Source organism: Ptychodera flava, chromosome 12 (assembly GCF_041260155.1).
Source record: "Ptychodera flava strain L36383 chromosome 12, AS_Pfla_20210202, whole genome shotgun sequence".
In the NCBI taxonomy this organism is placed as follows: domain Eukaryota; kingdom Metazoa; phylum Hemichordata; class Enteropneusta; family Ptychoderidae; genus Ptychodera; species Ptychodera flava.
In genome coordinates, this window is record NC_091939.1 from 23,091,034 (window position 1) to 23,105,784 (window position 14,751).

Sequence of the window (14,751 nt, forward strand, 5' to 3'; positions counted from 1 at the left end):
GCTTGAAAGTTGCGGGATCATGCACAAACAGCTGCACAAATCATGTTGTCTGTTGCCTAGTGAATCCCATGCCTGCAGCTCCCCCTACGAGCGGACATATTGGAACACCGGACTTTGACACTGACAATCCAACAACAGAACTGCCGACGATTTGAATGAACAATTAGGCTTATCTGTCGTGCACATCACAGGTTGGTCGCTTCTGGACGAATTTCAGGTCATTAGTTATAACCTGATACATTGACAGTCTCATCGCGTGATCTCTCGAGATGTCTTGCCCTCTGTGACATACACCTTGCTCTCCCGAACGCGGTACCAGAAGAGCCCTGTCTGATCATCTCCAGCAGTCTCCGACACTGTCAGATAAATTGTCGACCGAAGTCCCCAGATAATCGAGCCGATATCTGCCAGTCCTGTGATAGCCGCCTTTGACGCTTGCTGCTTGTTTCGGTTGCTCCGTGTTCCGACTCCGATCCTGTAAGAAATGAGTGGTTTCATCGGCGACCTCAGTCCGAAGCAGGAAGAGAGACTGAAAGAAGTGAGTACTTGTGACCTGCTTGTGTAAGATAACTTTCGCAGTCATATGACGGATAGATTTGAAGGAAATTTTACTACACATGGTGTGTGATTTCTTATCATTTCATTGAAAATTGACTGCGTCTTGTCACTGTATACACACCCGCCATGATAATTTTATGCGAAGATTCGCCGACATCACGTTGTAAGACAAAAATATTAAGGTCATCCACTGAACCGTTTCACTTGTTTACTATTAAGGTATCTTAATTGTTTACAGGTGTGCCGCAGTTCGGGGCACCATGCGTTCTCTGTATCTTGCAATACAGTACACAAATTGTACAGTACTACCACTATACTAGCGGTTTTCACCAGTTGTGGGCGGAGGCCATATAGTTCCTTGACCCTAGCAGGTCTCTCAGGCGGAACCAAAATCTAGCCTCTGTTCCCTCTTCTTCCAATCTTTTCCTGTCTGCGCAAAGTTTTGTATTTTGCATGCGTGGTGATCATTTTGAGAATTGGGAAGCACTTGCACATCCTTAAAGGAACTGGAAGTTGCAACTGGTTTTATTCCATAGATTCGGTTTCAAATGGAAATGTAATTGAAATTGCACTGTGTCTAGATCTGTATTGTGTGCCTGTGAGCATTTTTGGGGCACAGCAGGGCTGTGATACCGCGGTCCCTCTGTGGTGATACAAATACAATACCAAGCTCTCAGTTGATACCATACTATGATAGTGTAAAAGGCACAGTGTTTGCTGTGCTACTACAGTAGTACAGAGTAATACAGGTAATGCAACAGTTCAAACACTCAAGGTCTGTTTATTAAAAAACTTGGAATTTCCTTTCTTAAATTTTCCTCAAATTGTGACAGGATAGGGTTTTTGATTCCTATACATTACATGTATTTTGGACCTTGACCTTAAATAACCCTTGAGTGCCAAAGTCAATTTTTTTCGCCTTTATAAAATATATGCCAGTCAAATTTACTTTTTAGATTTTTGTCAAAATTTTGATAAAAAACTGTAGCCAATGAAATATGATGGCCATTTGGTCCAAAATTATCAAAGACAATTAGAGAAAAATTCATAAAAATTGGTAACAAGTTGCACTGATATTTTGGTTGGAAAAAAGAATTGGAAAATATTACAGCACTCAAAGGGTTGAAGTAAAATGCACTTCAGGCACTGTTTTCGGCCTCTTCAATCTTGACAATTTTTTACTGGTCTACCGCTTTTGGGAGTCATTTTAAAGCTTTTGGAGTCAGAAAAAATTTCACAGTCTTCAGTATTTTGAAAACAGAAAATGTTATGATTCCTCATAGACTTAACACAGGGATGGCGGCCATATTGAATTCAAATAGTGGTAAATATTAGGTAATTTGTGTCTCTAGTACGAAACTTTGCATGGTTGCCCCTGACTTTTATTCTTGATTTTGAAAGAGAATAGTTGAAAGTGTCATCAGGGAAAGTTTTAGCAAAAGTTAAAGTCTTTCACTTTCTAGTCACATACTACTTTAATTACGACCGATCCCTTTTTCATCTTTCCTCATACAACAAGGGAAGTCACTTTCAATAATACACTTTTATTTGTCACATTTTCATTTCCCTCATTTGTTACCACCAAAATTAAACTCGTACAAAAAACAGGGGATACATTTAATGTTGCTAAATTTACAAATCTTTTTTTCTGAACACAAATTGTGTTTATGAAATCTTGTGGGTACTGTAAGAGATCAGTATGTTCATCACCACTGTTGCAATAGGCATGGAAATTATACACAAAGAAACAGACATTATATGCCTAGTAAAGTATACACACTTGTAAAAGAAGTTAGTGAAAATGTAGTTTGCTGTGATCAATTTAGTCCACACTTAACTTTTTGACAGCGTACAACACACAAAAATCTGTCACAAAAAAATCTGAGGTCACAGTAGGATATAGAGGACATTGTTTAAAAACCAGAGACCAACAGGAGATGCTTTCAAAGCCTGACAAAGCCTTTAGTGCATTTTGTGAAAAAAAACAGAGAGTAGCATGAGATGCTTTCAAAGCCTGACAAAGCCTCCAATGCATTCTGTTATGATTCTGTAATAGTTGGGAAGGTCGGGGGATGATGACTCCCCGATGTGATGTGAAGAATCAATTGTAAATGGGTGCTGGCTTATCTCAGTGTAGTCTTGGAGCTGACTATTGTTTGATATTTTCTAGTTAAGCATTAGTAGTAACACTATTATTCAAGGTACATGATGGCATATGTGATAATGATGCATTGTGGAACAGATTTTGTCTGAATTTTTTTTCAATTTGCTTGTTTTTTCTTTCATTTTTGAATGAGAGAAAGGTGTGATCACTGTCAGCCCTCAGAGTACCTCTACGTTTGCATAAATTTAAAGTTGTACTCTCTCCCAAAAATATAGTAATCCAGGTGCTTTTTAGCCATTTTGGTTTGACTCAATCGCTGGCTGTTTTATGGTACTTGCAAATCTTAAAGATCTCCATTAGCTGTAACATTAATGCCTCTAGCTCTGCTTTATAATTGCTCTGTTTGTTATTAAAATGCCATTGTCCTTCAGTTTCAAGATTGAATCTGCCGACTGCCACGAAAAATGACATGTTTCATTAGCTGTCATTATCATTTTGATGCCTTTAGATGTTATGAAACAGTCACTCAACAAGAGCCAATTGGAGGTCTGAAGGGTTGGTGTTTGTGATGTAGTAACTACACTCATGTATACAGCTCATATCAATGAAAAAAACAGGGCAAAACAAACTTAAGTCTCCATTAATTCTGCCCAACAATTAACAATGTTCCAAAGGTGTGTGTGTGTCTAAACCACTCTATTTTATCTATCTTGAACATTGTACCCAATACAATTGATTGAAGCCCTCTGTCTCTTTATCTCACTGATGCGAGTTCTCCAGAAAAGATAAATCCCTCAATTTTTATCTTTATCGGCCTCATCTGCCGCAGCTTGGTTCCAAACATCACTGTCCAAGGAGCAAAATACACGCTTCTGTGACAAGTCACAGGCCAACAAACTTTAGTTCGTTTTGGCACTGTGCCAGAAGCCGTCTATAGATCTGAAAAAAAAAACATATTGTCATGAACTTGGAGTGTATAATATTTCAATTAACCGATATGGAGAAAACACATTTTATGCAGAGGGTATTTATTACATGCAATGATGAAAAACATTGGCAATGAACAGGACTTATCAATAATATATTATTTGAAAGCAGACATCAACAACTTCCAGAGGACAAAAACACCAGCAAAGCCTGTTGGACCTTGATAACCTTGATTTTGAAGAGTTTTTAACTTATTTTATGGGCTAACAAAGTGAATTTATGCATGTTAATTCTGTATGAAATTCTCTTGAAATGGAGGCTGTTGTCCATATTAGGAGATATGATGATTAATATCAACATTTGGAAACAGCCAATTGCCAATCTGTCTGAATGCAGTGGCCAATTAGGGTCAGCATAGTCTGACCAATCAAATGGATCCATGTGTATCCCTGAAACGCTGCTAAAAAGAGTTAATGCACCGTTTAAGATGCACACTTCTTTAAAAAAATAGTGACAAAGAGATACTGAAATAAATGATAAATGTTTTTGTTTGACCAAAACAGCAGGCCAACTCACAGTAAATAAGACCTATATAATCAGGATGCTTCTGAGCCGGCTTTCAGAAAATTGTATATAAAGGCATGGCTTTTGATCCCATGGTCGAATTATACTAATTGATAGCCTGAGAAATCCTTATGCCAACTGTTTAAAGTACTAGAAAGAGACAGATAAAATATGCACCCCTCGAATTAATTTTGCCTTCATTGGTTCTGCCAAAATACTGTTAGCAAATTTGCATACATCAACAGTCAACATAACCAACTTTTCTTTCGATAACTAACGTTGGCATTGTAACAGAAAGAACATGTGAGCTGAGGTTAGGATATATGAAACACTGTTTCCTGTTTTGTTCATTGTGATGGATGCCAAACTGTTGTAACATTTGTGGCATCTCACTGCCTAAAAATAAGTTTCACTGGTGCTCTGGTATTTAAGTGATTCCTTTTTAGGTGTTAACGATGACCAGCTTCTTATGCATCAATTTTTATCACCAACATGCTCTTCTTAAATGACCTTTCAGTTCATGTGTACCGGTATTGTACAGGCATTAAGGTATAAAGGGCCTTGGGAATAGATATTCCGACTCTCAAATTTGTAGAATTCTTTTTTGATCTATCACTTTTTAAGAAGTGAGAAAAATGTTCACTCTTAGTTTTTTGAAAATAGAAAACGTTATTTTTCCCCATAGAGTTAACACAGGGATGGTAGCCATATTGGTAAATTTGTTTCTCGAATACCAAACTTTGCACATGGACCCCTGAATTTTATTCTGGATTTGGTAAGAGAGTGGTTGACTATTTCATTTAGGAAAGTTTGAGCAAAGTTTATTAAGTCTTTCACTTTTGAGGCGCATACAGCTGTTTACTATCTGGTTGCCCTGGTAAGTTCAAAAACATACAAAACGAACACAACCACGGCTTGGGTCAATGTTTGAACTTTCAGGGTAGAGGATGAACTTTGACCTTGTTTTGCAACGACTTTAATAAAGCATTTTTTCTTTTTTTCTCCTTTTTTTCCAGTTCAGGGAAAAGGTGAAGGACATCTGTACCAAACCTGAACATGACGACTATTTTCTAACAAGATGGCTCAGAGGTATTCTTGATATTTTCCCCTTTCCATTTATTAGGTATTGGCAAGCGTATGTGCTGCTCTTATGTGTTGAATTGCCAGTGTTGAAATCTGGGGTCAATGGAACACCACCAAAGTTCATCAAGAGCAATGTTAAAAAGGCACTCACACTTGGTAACATTTTTAAAACACATTTTTTTAATGCCAACGGTCGATATTTCACATGGCGACTGCGCGCGGATCGCGAGATATCGATAAAAACATGTCCTCAAAAAAGTTAAAGTTTGAATTCCGGTGGCCCACCTGAATTCAGCTTCCAACATAGAACGGTCGGCATGGGGTCATTGTCAACTAAGCTATGGAGTACAAGTCTACGCTGACGCTTCTGTACGCCACAGCAGTACCACTCGCGTCGGTGAGCGGTCATGTCCCATGGGAGAAAGCCGAGTCCTACTGACTCGGTAAAAAAACAAAAAGCAAAGTTTGCTGGATCCACCAGAATTCGCAGAATTCGCTGCCGCTATGTATCGAACCACGCGTAACTGTGTGGCAGACGACAAAATGCAGTCATCAGAGGCAACTAATATTTTACACGTAATAACTGATATCTATGTGGTACTGTTTAAAAATTTACTACAACTGATTGAGAATAATGAAAACGACAAAAACTAAGGAGAAGTTTTCAAAGAAGAATTACCAGAGGTAAAGGCATTGATAATGATGTATATAAAGTCATCGCAGTAGGAGGTAAATTAATTGCGTCATTCGAACGTTTTTGGACTCCTTAGAATATCGTCAATCAGTACACAACAACACCTTTCGGGGGATTTCGAGTCATAACCAGAAACGATCGTAAAACTTCGGGATGTGAAAAATACGCTCGGGAAATGACATGTTTTTATCGATATCTCGCGATCCGCGCGGAGTCGCCACGTCAAATATTGACCGTTGGCTTAAAAAAAATGTGTTTTAAAAATGTTACCAAGTGGGAGTGCCTCTGTTAAAAAGATCATTACAATCGTGAAAATACAGGATTTAGATCAAAACTGACAGTTATTGCAACAAAGTATACTATTTAGGTTCAATATCACCATATTGGCAGTGATATTGAATCCTATCAAGGCAGCATATCTGTTCAGTCTGTATCAGAGAGAAAGTGAAAAATTGATCATGTACGCCAAATGTTCTGGAAAGAGTGACGGAAGTTTTATTGCATACTACAAATATTCCATTGATTGGTTATAACACCCTAAGGCTGCATTGTGATTCCTTGAAAAGTCATAGTCGTCAATGGTATAGCGTACAAATGATACGGTCCAGAGAATACAAGTGGCTAAAGTACACCAAAAATAGGATAATGTTGCTCTCTGTATCTGACAAAGTTTCGGTAACTCTCTTTCAGTTTTACGTTGTTGACCACACCTGTATTGACATGAGAAATGATAATCTTGTACTTTAAATTTCAGCTCGAAGTTACGATGTGGGCAAAGCAGAGACCATGCTTCGAAATGTAAGTATTTGCTATATGTCAATCCACATTATTACTTTTTGACAAGATTCTTATGTGCAATAGACCATGTTACGAACCGCGCGAGACATTCCGGGGTATTGCGAGAATATGTGGTTCGCAGTGGACGTGTTCTCGCAACACAGGACAAACTGCGTAAAACAGGACAAGTCGCTAATTACGTTAAAAACTGCATAAAATGTATGAAGTTGCAATCTTTGCTCCGTTCTGCACTTTTTCTAGTTCCATACAAAGTTTGACTTGTATTACTAAGCTGGAATCCTGTTTCTACGGGCATGTATTAAAGTCTCGCAATCAGCGGAACATCGTCTATTGTCGTCCTCCAATGAAATTTCATTGAAAGATTGATGCCAGATAATGTTTACTCACTGGTCATTGTTGAGTATGAGGATTGGACTTCTGAAGTTCCCATCTAAGAAAAAAAATTTCATTTTTCAAAATGGTCAGCACTCCTTGAATTGACACCCTGATCGGTATTATTAAGGCCAAACAAAAAAATTGTGCTGTTCCGATAACCCGACCTACCCTATGTTTTACCTGCCAACCCTAAACTTTTTAAAGCTACATAAACACGGAAGTAAGACAAAGAAAGAGAAAATAGGTGAAATTACTCTTTCGTTACTTGGCATTTGATTTTTGCTTGAATGAGGGATGTCTTTTATATTTTTTTCCTTTTATATGTATGATACATTTTTCTGGAAATGTTGTGGCCAGTATTTGACCACCCTGAACCCCTGAAAAATACATATTGAGAAATAAAATTATTTTGGAAAAAAAAAATTCCTGTCGACCTACCTACCCTATTTTTGAAAACCATGATATCGGAACAGCACAATTTATTTTTTTTGGCCTAACAGACAATGTTCAGAGGGGGTGATGAGGTGATCTTCGATAAAAGTCTTGGAAATATTATGATAACTTTTATCACATAGTGAATTTTTTATCAAAGTCCAAATTTATCCAAGTCATCTTCATTTTGTTGAAATGATAAGCAAAGTTCAATGAAAGGAAACTGATAACAATAGGACAATGCAATATCAATTCAGGAGATATGTCTAAAAATTGAAATATAAATTAAAGGTCAGGTCAAAGTTCAAAGTTCCAATGCTGACCCCGTACTCATCTAACAATATTTTTCGTGTGAAACAGGTCTGTACATCCCAGAATGCTTTTGAGTGATGTGTAAATCAAAGTTCAAAGTTCATCTTCATTAGCAAAATGTTACTTGTCCAGATTTCTCTTCAATATGATCAAAATCAATCAATTATAAACAAAAGAAATCAATTTATCAGTCAAAAAATCATCAGTGAATTTGGCTGACTAAAAAAGAATCATTGATTTGCAGCTGTTTTGTTGCATTAGTTTAGCTACCTCGAATTTAAATTTTTGGCACTCCTGGACAAAATCCAAGACTCGCAAGCCATAGAGGAATTACAATGTTGGCCAAGCTCATCTATGAATGCCAATTCACTAACCTCCACTCATCAAGACTTAGGATGCAATTGACAAAATATGGAAAATGTATCAGAACCCCCTCTGTCTTGTCAATTGTGTTCAGCAGTAAGTTTCCCCTACTCTTTCGGAAATCATTTCGTGATTCAAGCAAAAATGTTACTTTTAGTCTGTCATCATCTGTCAATATAGTAGCTTCCAAAAATAGCTAGGTATGACTCAGAGAAGCGTCAGATTCTTGCTTCCCCCACAACTCCCCTCCCTCCCAAAAAATAGTATATAACTGATATTTTTTTTTCTCCTTGACACAGCACATGGAAGTGAGGAAGAAGATGAACCTGGATACAATAATACAGGACTTCAAAACTCCTGAGGTGAGCTACAGGTGATGTCTTGACTTCTCTGCTGTTTCCCCCTACCCAGTGAAAGACACTTCACAATTTGAAACAAAACACAGTATGTTTCTGGCAAAAATACTTTTTGTGTGTGTGTGTGTTTCATTGGGTGTATCTCATGTCTGTTTTACAGGTGCTTGAAAAGTACTACCCAGGTGGAATGGTCGGAGAAGACAAGCAAGGACGTCCGGTCTGGATCGATCCCATCGGAACTATTGATCCCAAAGGTAAGAAGAAGATATCCATGTGTGCTTTTAACGCTCTCAGCGCATTGGTTTGGCCAAGTCTTTGAGTTTGCAATGATGACGTTGAATGTTGTATGGGGAAATGGGCGCTCAAGGGTTGAGGCAGTTCACTTCATTTGATTTCAGCTCCACAGTAATGGTACATGTACTACAGCCACTAGGAAGTGAACTCAGAGACTACAGAGTGAATCTTCACCAATCTTTCATCTGCTGAACCACTTCAGTAAACTTTCGAGTTGAATTCCATCTGTCGATCGACTTCCATCGGCAGTTCAAAGTTCAAAGTTCATTGCCTTTGTCGCAGTCTGTGTGCACATGCAAGTTGACAATTCAGAGACGATTCCAAACTTTTCAATGATACTCCTTCACTGAACATGTGTGGCCAACCACTTGATACAGTGGTATTGCTGCAAAGCATACCCGGTAGTGGTTGAAAAGCATTAAAAGCCCTGCACATGATGAACGATGTGTTTTGTTAGCTCATCTATGGTATGCCCTTACATTTATTTAATTTTTCCATTGCTTGCCCTTTGCTGACTGACATCTTATATTATTAATATTACCATTATTTTTATTACTCTTATTATCTACTATAATTAGAAAATTCATTTTGTGGGTACAGAACTCAGTTGTGAACAAAAAGCATTGTCTAAAATAAGACAACTCTATTAGCTGTAACTTTTGATGTTTCTGCCATTATCGTTGGTCTGTTTGGTTAGTTTCTCATCGTACTGCCGAAATCACGTTGAAAAGCCTCATGTACGAGTTTTCAACACTCAATGTCATTGTCAAATTTTCATGAGTCAAGAATGGCTTATGTACTTAAATAAAACAAAAGAAAAGTTTTGTTTTGGTTTGTTTGGTTTTGTTGTTCATGTTAGACTTGTCAATACTCAGTGTCATTGTCAAATTTTCATTAGTCAAGAATGGCTTATGTACTGAAATAAAACAAAAGAAAAGTTTTGTTTGGGTTTGTTTGGTTTTGATGTTTATGTTGGACTTGTCAATATTCAGTGTTATTGTCAAATTTTCACTAGTCAAGAATGGCTTATGTTATTCATCAAAATAAAATGGGACAAAACTTTTGTTTTATCTTGTTTTATTCTGGTTGATTTCATTGTTTCATTTCATTTCATTTCAGAAAACTTTATTTTTCCCAATAGCGTTAACACAGGGATGGCAGCCATTGTAAATTTCAAATATCAATGATTTAACTCTTGATTTGATAAGAAAATAGTTGAAAGTTTTAATGCCTGAGGAAAGTTTTAGCGAAAGGTTGAGTCTTTCACATTTGAGGCATGAACTACCTTATTAACCCTTTTAGTGCCAAAGTCAATTTTTGTCGCCCATAAAAAATATAGCACAGTCAATTTTTTTTCAGATTTTTACCAAAATTTTGATAAAAACTGTAGACGATGAAATGTTGTGTCCATTGGGTCTAAAATTATCAAAAAAATTACAGAAAAATTCTTATAAATTGGTAAAATATTGAACTAATATTTTGATGGGAAAAATTACAGCACTCAAAGGGTTTACTCTTTTACCATGTACCAAGACAAGAGTGCATTGAAGGTGGTTAAAACACAAAATTCAAAAATAGTCTTGAAATTTTGCCCTGCTTGCTGCTCAGAGAAACTGAACACTTGTCTTTGATGACCAAGAACATATACCAGAGGCCAAAATTCAAGCAGTCGGGTTAGAAAGGTAGACAGAAATAAATTCACAAAATAAATTCAGAATAATCAACACTCAGTAGATTCATTCCAAAAGAGAAAACATTCAAAAACAAAACAGAATCTCCATGTGCATGTGCTCCACACAAACTGTAGACCAAGGTATAGTGCCTTGAGTCAAAGCATGTATTTCTCTGACACTGTATCTTGTTAGACACAGAGCTGAGTGTACCTTCTGTTTGGCTCCCTGAATGCATCGCCACACATCCAGGGGTTTTCAAATGCATCTCACGATGGCATGCAGGAACATTTCATCTTCTTTTTCTGATAGTCAACTCAAATTTCTTTTTAAGTGCTATTAACCCTTTGAGTGCTGTAATTTTTCCCATCAAAATTTTAGTGCAACATTTTAACAATTTTAAAGAATTTTTCTGTAATATTTTTGATCATTTTGGTCCAAGGGGACATCACATTTAATTGGCTACAGGTTTTCATCAAAATTTTGGCAAAAATCTGAAAAAAATTTACTGGGGTACATTTTATAAAGTCGACACAAGTTGACTTTTGCGCTCAAAGGGTTAAACTTGAACTCAGTGTCAATAGGTGTCATAGTGATGTTTATTTTTTATGTTTTTAATCGGAATCGAGGCTGTTCCCATACACATGGAAAGTAAATTTTAACTACTATTTAAAGCTACAAATGATTTACTTTCATTTCATCAACAGGATTGTTACGGTCTGCGAGAAGCAAAGATATAATTGCAAGTCGAATTCGAGACATCGAGTATCTGTGGACTGAAATCTGCCCAGAAATGACAAAGAAGGTGAGAATGCATAAGACAGATTTCATATTTTTAGGATTTTTCTCATGATTTCATTTCCCTACTTCCAACAAATTTGACATGTGAAAATTACAGCAAATTTTTCATCTACAAAAGCAAGTAATGCCCCTGTCTCTGTGGCTTTTGCAGTGTACTTTTGGACATAATGGTGTGCCTGTTTCAAATCGCAGCAAAAAACAATACGATTTAACCAATCCGTGAATGTTGATACTCAGAGTTGAAAAAACAATCGTGAAATCAAAAGAGTCGGTGATCAATATCCCATTCACTGTTGATGATGGCGGTGTGTTGTTATCAGATCATGGCACTTCACTTTTTTACTGGCCAATGTGGATGTTAACAGAGTTGTATTTTATGGGTACAGCATTTGTGTTATTTATGTACATGCAACTGAAGCACAATAATAGTCAGGTCAGGGATCAATATATTCGATTCACTGTGGATTGATGGCAGTGTTTTTATCAGGTCATGGCTCTTCACTTTTTTATGGGTCACTCTGGACGTCAACCGAGTTGTATACCAGCATGTTTTAAGGGTACAGTGTGTGGTATTTCCATCCATTCACACCAGTAAAATAACAACAATAGTCAGGTCATTGATTTTACATACGACAGTGATGTAGCAAATTTTGGTTACAGTCGGCAATAATAAAAGTCAAGGCGGTTACAAGTAGTGTGTGAGCACATTAAATTTGCAGAAAGTGAAAATGTTCCAGACTTTTAATTATACCAATAATTTTCACTGCCGGTTGTTTTTGCCAGCTGCGGGCTATTTTCTACAGCCCTATATATGTACAGAAAGATGCATTAAAAATGGCAAATTCCTAATGCTTTTTATTTTTAAAAGAAAACAATGTAAAAACAATGGTGTTATGTTACTAGAAAAGAAAATGTTTCAGTTTCAAAAAAAGAATACTAAAAGAAAATTGCGGAAAGTTCAAGAAGTTGAGGGTGATAATTGGATTATGCCTCACCTGAGTTGTAACTTTTGATGTAGTTTCTATTAACATTTTTTTTTGCCCTTTGTTTGTTTGAAAAAGGTAGATTTTTCTGTTCTGCTGCCAAAATTATGTGGAAATATATGCCATCTGTGTGGATACAGGCCTGTAATGCTGACTTTGAGTCCAGACCCAGTCCCTGTTGACTGGAATAGAATTCAGCAATATACTCTACTTTGTCTTTCATCATACTTTACAGTAGAATGTGCCTTTAGGTCAGATATTCCGACTCTCAAACTTTTACAATTCTTTTCTGATCTACCACTTGTGGCGGTTCATTTTAAAGCTCTTGGTGTAAGAAAACTTTTTGCCATTTAGTTTTCGAAAATATCAAAAATTTAAATTTTTCTCCAATTTTTCTCCTTGGCCATTCAATTCTGTACCTCATTACAGCATTTGTTCGTCTTTTATCATCTTTATCTTTTATCCTTCCATCTTTTTTATCAGTATGGCCATCGTGTTGAAGGGATGGTGACAATAATGGACTTGGAAGGACTGGGAACCAAGCATCTGTACAAACCCGGCATAGATCTCTTCAACAAGGTAATAATAGCACAGGCACTTGGAGTATTCAGTGTAAACCTGAAATGGCGGAAGGTGTAAAAAGATTTTGCCCTCTCCGGCTGTAAAGCCATTAAAAAATTTGACGCATTTCAGTGCACACGACAAAATAACCACCATCCATTGATAAGTAATTACGTCAGGCATTAATATAATGTCCTGCTAATTGTGATTTAGTACAAATTCTTGACCAAAAAACTCTTGTCAACGCAGAGTCCCTGCTCTTATGTATGTATATGCCATGGAAAGGGTTTTGAGCCGACATTATGACTAAATCCCAGTCCGCACGTTTCCAAACATTTACACAAGAGGTATTTAGCTACAAACATAGACCTTTTATTCAACCATAACCGTTATACTGTATGAGATTCGTGGTCCGAAGGGTGAAAACCATATGTTATACCTTTCATTTTTTCTGCGTGTACCACATTTGACATCCTGTGCACCTGTTTGTAAATTTTAGCGTTTCAGTTTTGGTTAATTTTCTCTGTCTCAGTTAATCACAAGGAACCCTGTGTATCATGTCAAACTTTAAGAAAAAGTTAGTTTAATTCATATACTTAGTAAATAATCAATCTCATGAAAAAAATGAAGTCATACCACCAAATGAATGTTACTCAATTGAGCTGTATTTCATTCAGTAATATGCAGATTGACAGCTCCATTAGCTGATACTATTGATATAGTCAGTGTCTGTGTTTTGTTTGTAGAAGACTGTTCCTTGTTTGACTCCCGAAACCGTATAAAAAATGCTTAATGGTCAACTTGTTGACACAGCCTACTGTCTGTAATGTTCAATATTAAATGTACTCGTGGACAACTGAAGTTTAGTCCAGACCAGAATTCAGCCAGCAGCAATAATATTGCCCCATTGTGCAAAATGTATCATATGTTTGCTAGGCGAAAATATGCTTTATATACGACAGATTTTGAGTAAAATGAGAAAATATCCTTTTTAACCTGAAACAAAAAAAATGAAGCTTTTCCTCAAAAGTTAAAAGCCATTCTGCCTTTCATCAGCAGTCGCAGCCTAAGGGGCTAGTTCAAAAAGTTCAAGGCAGGACAACTTAAAATAGCAAACAGCTGGTCGAGCAATATACCCGCATAGTTTACTTGTCTAATTGAATAAACAGATGAGTTCATGGAATAGCAAAAACGATAAAATGTCACATGATGAATGTCAATATTTTTTATTTTATTTGATTTCTGCCTTTTTTGGTTGGTGTATGTGCTATTGAGTGTGAGGATAGGTAAATTGTCTGGGAACCCTTGTAGCATTTCTATTGTCCTGTATCATGGTTGCATTTTGATATCCAGAGGAAAACCTCTGGTTCAGTGTTACAATCCAAAACAAAAACACTGTATTTCTATTTGTGTTGTGAATGAGAGACATATGAGGGTAGAAAAAGTTGTGTGCTGTTCGCTTCACAAATTATGTCTTTTTTAACAAAATTCCATGCACTGATTGACGATTGCCCCTTACATGCAATTTATCCTGAGACGTCATGTTTTTGAATGACTGCTTTGCTTGAGTAATTAAAGTATATAAAAGCAATATTGATGAATGTTTATTGTCACTGCTTATGCTGTACGTTATAGCTCATCCTCTGTTGTAAGAACAGCGCCCTCTGTAGTCAAGCACACCTTTTTCCTGATCTGTTGCTTTTTGAGTGTTCATTCATGTAATAAAGTACTGACAAGAGAAAATAATGCTTTCGGTACAAGAAACTCATGTCTATACATCTGTAAGTGAAGTAAGTAAAATAACAAAAAGTTCAATTGATTTGAGAAAAAAAGGAATAACTTCTGATTTTTTACAAATAATTGTTTTCGGCAATGA

At 36.7% G+C, this 14,751-nt stretch overlaps 1 protein-coding gene across 2 annotated transcripts in view; it reads left to right on the top strand.

The window, feature by feature from the left end:
* The window catches only part of LOC139145426 (SEC14-like protein 2), a 21,841-nt gene continuing 7,090 nt past the window's right edge, over positions 1-14,751 (top strand). For both annotated transcript variants that reach the window (XR_011554919.1, XM_070716599.1), the window contains exons 1-7: positions 1-538; positions 5,170-5,242; positions 6,685-6,728; positions 8,510-8,572; positions 8,727-8,820; positions 11,238-11,335; positions 12,798-12,893. Coding sequence is in view for 1 of the 2 variants with exons in the window: in XM_070716599.1 (XP_070572700.1) it covers positions 485-538; positions 5,170-5,242; positions 6,685-6,728; positions 8,510-8,572; positions 8,727-8,820; positions 11,238-11,335; positions 12,798-12,893 (522 nt within the window). In the remaining variant the exon portion in view is untranslated. The remainder of the gene's footprint in view (positions 539-5,169; positions 5,243-6,684; positions 6,729-8,509; positions 8,573-8,726; positions 8,821-11,237; positions 11,336-12,797; positions 12,894-14,751) is intronic.